Genomic DNA, 11,016 nt, shown 5'->3' with positions numbered 1-11,016 from the left:
TGAAACATCCCAAGATTGTATAGATTAAATCCTTGGAAAAGGAATTAAATGTTATTTGATTACCTTACCTTAACTAAATACAGTAGAACTTCTATGAGTCGAACTTCGATTAGTCGATTTTCTCGATGTGTCGAAGAAAAATTAAGGTCCCGACTTTTCCACCTATATATTCCTTATAAAAACCTATTTATGAGTCGAGATTTTATGTGTCGAATTTTTCGATGTGTCGAAGTTTTTTCGTGGTCCGTGTTAAGTAAATCTAGTGCAATTTACCACAAATAAGTCGAAGTTGTTCGATTTTTTTGACACCGTCGATCTCGAGACATTTTTCACACCTTATCTGGCTTCGAAGACGATTTCCAATCAACTTGTGTGTCGGGTGTTAATTACACAGCCGTGTGTTCAAACAGCCTTTGTTTGCGATAAAATGTGTGATAAAATGCTTTAATCGTTACTATTTTAATTGCCGTAGCACCAGTCTACTTGGTATTTGAAAGTAAACAGTAAGAACTACTTTCATCCTTGACCCGGTGTCGCGTGATAATAACACGCGAAATATATACTATAAGTTGGTTAAGTTATCGCCCTGTCGTATTGTTACGCCTTTTGTAACTCTTTTGTATACGTCAACGGGTAGTCCAAATAATTAGCCGTGAAAAACGTTATTTAACATGCTATATATATCATTGTAAAATGTGAATATCAGATCAATGATGGAAAAAACATGAAATAGGTTTTGTTATAGACTAGTCACGGGTCGAAATTTTGTCATGGAATTGAGTGTGATTCATGAGTCGAAGTCCCGATGTGTCGAAGTTTTTACGCAAGTCCCTTCAACTTCGACTTACCGAAGTTCTACTGTATTACGTATAAAAAAATGTTCTACAAGTTGATAAACTACACATTTTCTTATGTATCCACTATACAATTTTATCTTTTAAAACTTTAACAATTTGTGTTTGTGTCTACAGTCATTTCCCTAATAAAATCTTATTTGAATTAACAAAACTTCAAAGATATACCATAATGGTAACTTGATGTTCTAAAAACAAAACTTCAGGACCCAAGCCTCTATTCTCCAACCATTATCAAAAAACTCTTGAATGTATTATAATTTCTTAAATTCACATAAGTTTCTTTTATATTAATTATTATAACAATTAATATCCTATTGGTGTATTTTGAAAAATCATAAATATTAATTTTCATAATAAAACTTTTACAGTTTTTACCTCCATACTAATGAAATTAATTTCCATATTAAAGTTTTCATATTTTAAAAATACAGCACAACACAATGTAAAGACCTTTATATAATATCTAATCCTTATTCTAATAATAGCTGTTTATGAATATTCAACTAAATTATTCTTTTCTCAACATTCATACCACTCATTATTATACCTAGGTACATGATTGCATGAGACACAGTAAATGTAGGAGAAAATATGTCATTATTATTCATTATAGAACAGCACCAAGTCGCTAGAAAACTGTCATGACAGGTCTTTTTGTGTCACTTATTGATTATCAAATTCTGATCTATGATCAAGTTATAATTGATGTGAATGACTATCTTCAATTTCTCTTGTTTTGTTTTTTTACATTAGTATAATCTACATCTCCATAAAGATATCATAGTAACTTTATTTTTCCCGCTGGCATCCAGGTACAATAGCTTTTCATTTTCTTCATTAACTTCCATGTCTTAAATGTAAATGACCTGTCTATGTAACAATGCACTTTCTATGAATCATTATCATTATTGAAAATTGTAACAATGCATTCCAACACATCAGTTGTCTCTTCCACTTGTTTCTTAAAGTCCATGTATACTTTTGACCTTGTTTTCCATTTTAATCCTAGTATAAAAGTTTGATTCACTATGTTGGGTTTTCAGTTTGATACATCCATGTTATGTTTTTGATCAAATCTGCTTTTAAAGTTTTTAGCCATATAAATGAAATAGGTTAACGCCTCCTTTTCAACAACAGGGATGGATTTAAAATGTCTGGCAACTGTCTGAAAAACAGATAAATAAAATTTCATATTGAAACAAACTTCAACAGAACGGGTCAGTCTTAATTAACGATGATCTCTGTAACCAAGACACAGACTTTCTTGCTTTACAGTCATACAGATTGAAAGGCAGAATAATAATATCTGTCATATATCAATATGTTGCGTTTCAGATCAGAATGTCCGTTCCGAGGGGGCGGGTCCCGAGGGACTGATATTCAGATCCGAACCACAAACATATGTAAGATATTTTTTTTTGCATATTCTACCATATACCATCAAATTTTTAATTCTTTACCTTAATAGGGACAATTTTCATGAAATTGATGTCATTACACCCGGAGCTATTTTTTTACAAGAGCATATGGAATTACAGTGTCATTCAGAATGGCGAAATTACATCATCCTATGCATGCTGTTGTATAGCACGCAACTAATCTGGCATCCCCATGCCAGATTAAATTTCCGGCATGGGTAAAACTAACAGAAACACCAGTCTGATATATACAACAATATTAAATTTTAGTGTCAGTGTGACATTGCAACCACTTGGCCATTGTTCCTAAATTTTTGTTATATGATATCAGTATAGGTAAATGAGCCGCGTCACGACAAAACCAACATAGTGCGTTTGCGACCAGCATGGATCCAGACCAGCCTGCGCATCCGCGGGGTCTGATCAGGTTCCATGCTGTTCGCTATCAGTTTCTCTACTTGCTGTTTGTAAGGGAACAGCATGGATCCTGATCAGACTGCGCGGATGCACAGGTTGGTCTGGATCCATGCTGGTCGCAAACCCATAATGTTGGTTTTGTCATGACGCGGCTCAAGTCATTTAGACACAGTTATCATAAATAATACCTACATCTGAGAGTTGTGCTTTATTCATGCCTGGTCTAGCAGGCAATTTATAGTGTCTCTTATAACGTCGTAATGTGTTCACAGGCATTTGGAAAAAGTCAATCTGAAACATGAAATAGAAGATAAGTATTAGATTTACATGGTACTGTATGTTTTGTCGAACCAAATATTTTATATAAACTCACTTCGCACAATTTATTACAAATCCTTACAGCTGAATACTACTTTAAAATTTCTACTAGGTGAAGAAAGTTCCTTGTGGATTTGCTGAGAAATTTAGTCTTTTTGTCAGTCAAAGCTGATAATGACGCTTATAGTATAGCTACCATAATAGTAGTCTTGGTCTTTCAAATGTTCATATGAGATTTACATTACCCATGATTGAACCATAACAGTAACCTCTTGTGAAGAATATGTGTTGAATAACCCCGAGCTTCCTTCAATTTTTTTTCATATTTTGTACACTCTTAACTCTGTATTATCGATGCAACTCTACAACCGTCATACTCTCAGAAATTTGTCATGTGCGGTCATGCAAATGTTGAAGTTAAAAATCTTTGACCTCATTTAATTAAAAAAAAATCATGATTAGTCCAGATTGTTTTGCTTTGCACAACATATTAAACTAGAACTATCACTAAATGTGATTAATACCCCCCGCAAGACTGCTTCGGAAATGAGGATGTTACTAGTAACAGAATACCTTGTAAAGAATTAAAACAGAGTTATGGTTGTGGTTCTTGTATGTTGCATTTCCTTTCAATGTGGTTGGCCATTGATGAAGTTTTATTGGATTACTCTGTAAGAAGTCCAGAAAGACAAGGAAAAGGAACAAAGGGCAATAACTCTATAAATACTGAAGATTGAGTTATGGCTATTGTACACTGCACTTCCTTTCATTGCGCTTGACCATTGTATGAAGTTGTATTGAATTCCAACTACTAGTTTTCAAGTTATGCACTGGACAAAAAAGAAACAAAAGCAATAACTGTAATTAGTCCAAATAGAGTTATTGTTCTTGTGCACTGCACTTCATCTCACTGCCCTTGACCATTGTATAAAGTTTCATTGAATTCCAACCATTAATTTTCAAGTTATGCACTGGACAATAAAAAGTAACAAAGGGCAAAAACTTTTAAATTAGTTAAAAAAGAGTTATGCTTTCTGTGCACTGCACTTCCTCTCAATATACTTGACCATAGTATGAAATAGTTTTGAATTCCAACTAGTAGTTTTCAAGTTATGCTCTGGACAAGAAAAAAGCAATGGAAAAGTAACAAAGGGCAATTACTCTATAATTACTCTGAACAGAGTTATAGTTCTTGTGCTTGACCATTGTATGAAGTTATTTTGAATTCCAACCAGTAGTTTTCAAGTTATGCTCTGGACAAGGAAAAGTAACAAAGGGCAGTAACTCTGTAATTAGTCAAAATGGAGTTATGGTTCTTGTGCACTGCACTTCCTCTTATTGTGCTTGACCATTGTATGTAGTTGTTTTAATTTCCAACCCGTATATTTTAAGTTATGCTCCAGACAAGGAAAAGTATCAAAGGGCAATAACTCTGTAATTTGTCAAAATGGAGTTATAATTCTTGTGCACTGCATTTCCTCTTAATGTGCTCGACAACTGCATGAAGTTGTATTGAATTCCAACCGGTATTTTTAAAGTTATGCTCCAGACAAGGAAAAGTAACAAAGGGCAATAACTCTGTCATTAGTCAAGATGGAGTTATGGTTCTCATGCACTGCACTTCCTCTCAATGTGCTTGAATTCCAACTAGTAGTCTTCAAGTTATGCTCCGGACAAAAAAAAGCAATCGAAAAGTAACAAAGGGCAATAACTCTGTAATTAGTCAAAATGGAGTTATGGTTCTTGTGCATGGCACTTCTCCTTATTGTGCTTAGCCATTGTATGAAGTTGTTTTGAAATCCAACCAGTAGTTTTCAAGTTATGCTCCGGACAAAAAGAAAAGTAACAAAGGGCAGTAACTCTGTAATAAGTCAAAATGGAGTTATGGTTCTTGTGCACTGCACTTCCTCTCAATGTGCTTGACCATTGTATGAAGTTATATTGAATTCCAACAATTAGTCTTCAAGTTTGAGTCCGGACAAAAGAAAGCAATGGAAAAATAACAAAGGGCAATAACTCTGTAATTACTTTAGATAGAGTTATGGTTCTTGTGCACTGCACTTCCCCTTATTGTGCTTGACAATTGTATGAAGTTGTTTCGAGTTTCAACCAGTAGTTTTCAAGTTATGCTCCGGACAAGGAAAAGTAACAAAGGGCAATAACTCTGTAATTAGTCAAGATGGAGTTATGGTTCTTGTACACTGCACTTCCTCTCAATGTGCTTGACCATTGTATGAAGTTATATTGAATTCCAACTATTAGTCTTCAAGTTATAGTCCGGACAAAAGAAAGCAATGGAAAAATAACAAAGGGCAATAACTCTGTAATTACTTTAGATAGAGTTATGGTTCTTGTGCACTGCACTTCCCCTTATTGTGCTTGACAATTGTATGAAGTTGTTTCGAGTTTCAACCAGTAGTTTTCAAGTTATGCTCCGGACAAGGAAAAGTAACAAAGGGCAATAACTCTGTAATTAGTCAAGATGGAGTTATGGTTCTTGTGCACTGCACTTCCTCTCAATGTGCTTGACCATTGTATGAAGTTATATTGAATTCCAACCATTAGTCTTCAAGTTATGCTCCGGACAAGGAAAATGCAACAGACCGCTGGACCGACCGACCGACCACCGGGTGATTCCTATATACCCCCCCAAACTTCGTTTTTGGGGGTATAATTAATAAATTCATAAATGAAATTGAATGCAGACATATAGGAAACATTAAGTAAGTTGATAATACAGAGTTTCATGCTACTTACTTCAGGAATGTCTTCATCAGCATCGAGAGATCCATCGCCATCGTCACTGTCACGTCTCTTCCGCTTCATTCTCGCATTTTGTATCATGTTTTTATGAAAATCACAAATATAAATGTGATTTACCTGAAATAGGAAAATTGAGTATTAAATAGAGGTTAGGCGAGTCACAGTGTAAACTAGACATGTTTCCAAACATTGTGCCGAGGACACATTTTTATAAATTAAAATTATATTAAATACTTTTGCCTGTTACATTAATTTGGTATACAATGTTCATGTATATCAATATTATGGAAAATTAACAATTGAAAGGCAAGCATCTCTAGTAACATATAAACTTCAAACTTTATAAATATGATGACAGCCTGATGAAGGGCTCTACACAAAAACAAATGTCAACACAGTGACCTCTTTAAAAATCTTTCAAGATGGAACCTTTTTATAATTACAGCCAGTATGGAATAAAAGTTTAAAATTTTGTACCAAGAGCCAGAAGTTGTACCTAAATTTCAACACTGCTGTGTATAATTAACCTTAAAAGACGGTAAGAAAAAGCTATGATTATTACAATGTGAGCTATTATAGAAAATATATTATCACCTTTTATCAAACCTTTACTTCGTGCAATTGTTAATTTTCTTATAAACCACACAATTTCAGTAACAGTTTTCTTATCAATTTCCAAATTTTTAACAGGTACAGTTTTCTTATCAATTTCCATTAAAAATTAAAACAAGGAAAGCTGAAGTACAGCTACATGTAATACAGTATATTCCCTGCATTAGTGGACATGAATGTGGATTTTTTAACCTTTGACTAACCTTGCATTAGGGAGTTACCACTGGCTGTGTGCTTTGTACATTTTAAGATTATTGTATCATGTCAGAGCACTTGACCTCTATATTTGTCCTTGGACCTTGGATTTTGTCCTCTGCATATGGTGTCATGGTGGTGGTCATTTGATCAAAGTTACTTTAAAACTTTACTAGTATAGAGTGGACATGAAATAAGGACCTTTATACATCTTATCTGTGAGTGTGACCTTGACCTTGGGGATAGTCGCCTGTTGTGCCAAGTTATCTTAAAAAATTTATATAGTAGTAACAGAAACATGCACTAGAACATCTGACCTTATATGTCACCTTGACCTTGAGGGTAGCAACCTGGATGTTTTTCAAACATCATGTCTTGGTTCAAGTTTGTGGGGATCATATATGCCAAGTAATTAATAATTCTTCCAAAAAGTGAAAATTTATGGAGCAGACATGATGTGAATTTTTTAACATTTAACCTGTATGTGTGACCTTGACATAGTGGGTAGCAAACTGGATGTTGCACTCCACACATTAAAACATAGTTATGATAATTTGTACAAAGTTATTCATAGACATTAAGTTACAGAGTGGACACAAAATGTAGTATTTCAAACATTTAACCTTTAAAGGTGATTTTGATTAACAAGCTTGTTGCTGCACACTGAACATCATCTCATAATGGTCAATGGTCAGTAACAATCAGACAGACTGACACCATCATATTTTCTATGTGATATGGGACTCCTACTTTTTGTGTCGCCTTGAAAAGGTGACATATAGGGGTTACTTTTGTCGGCGGTGTCTGTGTCGTTGTCGGCGTCTGTGTCGGCGTCCCCTAAAGCTTGTCCGGAGCATAACTCAGTCACTATAAGTCTGATTGACTTCAAACTTGGTATGCATGCTTCTTTCAATAACCCGAAGTGCAGTGCACAAGGACCGGTACTCTGCAGTTCTTATTTTTTGAGTTATTGCCCTTTGTTATTTTTCATACTTTAATTTTGTCCGGGCCATTTCTCTTCAACTAAAAAAGCTATGGACTTGAAACTTCATAGGATGATAGATCTCATTATTAAGAAGTGCAGTGCACAAGAACCAGTACTCTGCACTTCCTAATTTTTTGAGTTATTGCCCTTTGTTAATTTCATACTTTATTTTTGTCCGGGCCATTTCTCCTAATGTATAAAAGCCATGGACTTGAAACTTCATAGGATGATAGGTCTCATTAAGAAGAAGTGCAGTGCACAAGAACTGGTACTCTGCATTTTTTTATTTTTTGAGTTATGGCCCATTGTTAATTTTCATACTTGATTTTTGTCCAGGCCATTTCTCTCTGAAAGTATAAAAGTTATGGACTTGAAACTTCATAGGATGATAGATCTCATTAAAAAGAAGTGCAGTGCATAAGAACTGATACCCTGCATTTCTTATTTTTGAGTTAATGCCCTTTGTTGATTTTCTTACTTTATTTTTGTCCTGGTCATTTCTCCTCAAGTATGAAAGCTATGGACTTGAAACATCATAGAATGATAGATCTTATTGATAAGAAGTGCAGTGTACAGAAACTGCTGCTCTGCACTTATTATTTTTTTAGTTATTGCCCTTTGTTATTTTTCATTTTTCATTTTTGTCCTGGCCATTTCCTCTAAACTACATTGTTCACAAGGCGACACATCCGACTCGCGGAGTTCTAGTTCTGGCTTGGGAGCCCCTGGACTCCTATTTTGAAAGTCCTAGTGAGAACCCTGCCATGCCTATAATTTTTAACAATATAAAGAAAATCCTTTTTTGACATAATTTAACCTACACTATCGTCTCGAATGAGACGTAATCGGCGCTGTTGAACAGTCTTTTGGATACGTTTGCTATAGCTTGCGTTGCCAGCAGGTCTTGAACAGCGATGAGCCCCGTCTATTAAACAACAGATTTGGTTATGTCCAGTACCTCTTGTTTCTTCCTCTGTACTGAACCCATTCATAGCAAACCTAGAAAATATACAGAACAGTACTCTGATTTAACTTGTCCTTACACATTGACTTACTCATAAGACAATCTTTAATTGGCTTAGTCATTAAACAAGAGGACCATAATGGCCCTTAAAACGCTCACCTGTATATAGGCCCCCCGAGCGGGGCCAATTTTAACCCAGGGGCTTTTTTTTTACCAACTTCGTAGAAACCCATTAGAAGATGTTTCATGATACATTCAACATGTACATATCTAAGCTCTAGCTCTTTGGGGGTTTTTAAAAGAAGATTTATTAAGTTTTTACTATAGACATATAAGGAAAATCATTTATTCGAAGAAATTTGGTAGACACTCACTAGAAGATGTTTCATGCTAAATACCTAAGCTTTAGCTCTATGGGTTATTTAAAAGAAGATGTTTAACTCTTTTGATTAATTTACCTTTGACGTAAGGAAAATCCCTAGCCTGGTTGGTCGCTATTTATATAAATACTAAAAATAGTAACACCCTAACTTTATGCATGGAATGCCCTAATGAATGATCAATTTTTACGATTAGTTTTTGTATCAAATAACCGATATTTGGACAAGTAAAATTAAGTCAACATTTCTTTTGCTTCTTCCACTGAGATCATGCAAGTCGACAATTCTGGCTTAAATGCGGTAATCGATAAAGCATTCAATTTTCGCTAAGAACTATTGGGGAATGATAACAGTCGGCGAAAGTTGTTTGCAAAAATTTTAATTCAAAGAAATATTGACATGTACAACAGAAAATGATTTCATTTAGTACATTTTATGGATCTGTAATTGCTTTAAATTAGAGCTTAAAATACTGGTTTTTCAGGTCTGTACCGCGGAACGTACCGCAGATGTCTCAGACCGTGGTTTACCGGTATACCGGTTAAACCAGGACCTCTAACTATGAATGTGTATTTATTTGATGCTGAATAAAAATTGTTCTTTAAAAATAAAGTTGATGTGTTTTTCTGTCAAGAAAGGTTTCTATACTTTTTTCAGGTATTTTAATCCAATCAACACCTTCATTGCAAGAGACTGAAGTTACGTTGTTGTGATCATTTGAATAACACCTGTAATTATCATAAAGGTAAATTAATCAACTCCATTCATTTGTTTAAACAGAGAATAAAGTGCTTTAAAATATGTTCTAGTTTGTCACAAAACTGTTTAGGTACAAATATAAATATCAGAGATATATGCAATAATTTACACATAAAAAAACCCATAATATTAATTAAATTAAATGTTTTATCAAACTTGATAAAGAAGATGATGTTCAAAGGTTTTTTCTAATTTTAGCTATGTTGACCCCTAAAAGGGGCCAATTGAAATTGCATGAGCAAATTTAAGTGTGACTGTCACAAGGATGCTACAGACCAAATTTGAGGTAAATCTGCCTATCACTTTCAGAGATGATTGTTGACGCATGACGACATATGACGGACGCCAGAGTATCCCCTTTGATACTAAAAGTAAAAGCTCCCCCTGAACCTTCAGTTCTGGTTGAGCTAAAAAATTAAATTGTATCTAATCCTATAAATATGATGGTGCTTTGAGTTATTTCAACTTCTTGCCAAGCATCACAAACTATAACAAGCCCATAATGTCTGATATACTCAGGACTTAAACTTGTATCATGCAGTTATTTGTTTTTTCTAAATAATCAATTATAAATGAATCTTAAAGTTACACTATAAATCTATTGATCATCAGTATAAAATTTTGAGGTACAGTGACAGTCTGCATCAACGCACACAGTTCACCCCCAAAATAGGGGATAAAACAGACGGGGGAGGAACAAATGAGACACAGATACTCTGTGAAAATAAAAAAATACCATCTAGCCTTAAACAGCATAAATGCATCATATACGTTCAGAAGAAAGTGACAATTACTAGTAATCATTATTGTAAAAGTACAAAACATATTCTTCAAGAATGCACGACATTCAAGCCTACTTTTATTATACATTTTGTTGCTAAATATTTTACTCACAAGACTACTCCCCACCCACATTTCTCAAAATGGAGGTAACCAAAACAATGAATAGTTTTCTCGCGCAAGAAGGAATTAAACCTATAAATACGTTACGATGTAGAGCTTACTTGATACTCACACATTAGATCTAGATACCAGGATGTCCTCACGATGGCCGGACTTAAAATCAGAGCTTGTTTTCCGATTTAAAGTTTTCTCACTTTCCTTTTCTCGTTGGATGGAAATCAAAATGGCGAAAAGGGTCAAAGGTCAAGTTTGCGTATAATCAAATACGCTCCGCCTTCTTAAAAAATCTGAATAGGTTACAAACACATTAATTCAAAATTTTAAAAATATTCAACATGTTTAATATTAAACTTATTATTGGATTTAAAACATTATTGAACTGAGCAATTTCTGAAAAGTTTGAAAAAAATCATGTAATTGATATTTCGCGCTCTATTGACTTCAT

At 34.3% G+C, this 11,016-nt stretch overlaps 1 protein-coding gene across 1 annotated transcript; it reads right to left on the bottom strand.

Annotated features, from left to right (window-relative positions):
* Positions 1-844: 844 nt before the first annotated feature.
* LOC132713424 (histone deacetylase complex subunit SAP30L-like) lies at positions 845-10,840 on the bottom strand. The gene is made up of 5 exons (XM_060696020.1): positions 10,684-10,840; positions 8,387-8,564; positions 5,768-5,890; positions 2,885-2,983; positions 845-2,022 (listed from the first exon to the last, which is right to left on the bottom strand). Exons 2-5 carry the CDS (start codon positions 8,555-8,557, stop codon positions 1,897-1,899), a joined length of 519 nt encoding a protein of 172 aa, XP_060552003.1. The 5' UTR covers positions 8,558-8,564; positions 10,684-10,840; the 3' UTR covers positions 845-1,896.
* Positions 10,841-11,016: the final 176 nt, after the last annotated feature.

This window comes from Ruditapes philippinarum, unplaced genomic scaffold (genome assembly GCF_026571515.1).
Source record: "Ruditapes philippinarum isolate M1 unplaced genomic scaffold, ASM2657151v2 ctg10274_1_1_1_1, whole genome shotgun sequence".
NCBI lineage: Eukaryota > Metazoa > Mollusca > Bivalvia > Venerida > Veneridae > Ruditapes > Ruditapes philippinarum.
The sequence above is the reverse complement of the archived record's forward strand: the minus strand, read 5'-3'. Positions and strand labels throughout refer to the sequence as shown.

What these genes read in the sequence shown, in the direction of transcription:
- LOC132713424 (XM_060696020.1), bottom strand. Translation starts at nt 8,557, where the DNA reads ATGAATGGGTTCAGTACAGAGGAAGAAACAAGAGGTACTGGACATAAC. An exon ending in GTCTCATTCGAGACGATAGT is followed by an intron (nt 5,891 to 8,386) that starts GTAGGTTAAATT and finishes TTCCTATTTCAG; the next exon opens with GTAAATCACATTTATATTTG. An exon ending in ATAAAGCACAACTCTCAGAT is followed by an intron (nt 2,023 to 2,884) that starts GTAGGTATTATT and finishes TCTGTTTTTCAG; the next exon opens with ACAGTTGCCAGACATTTTAA.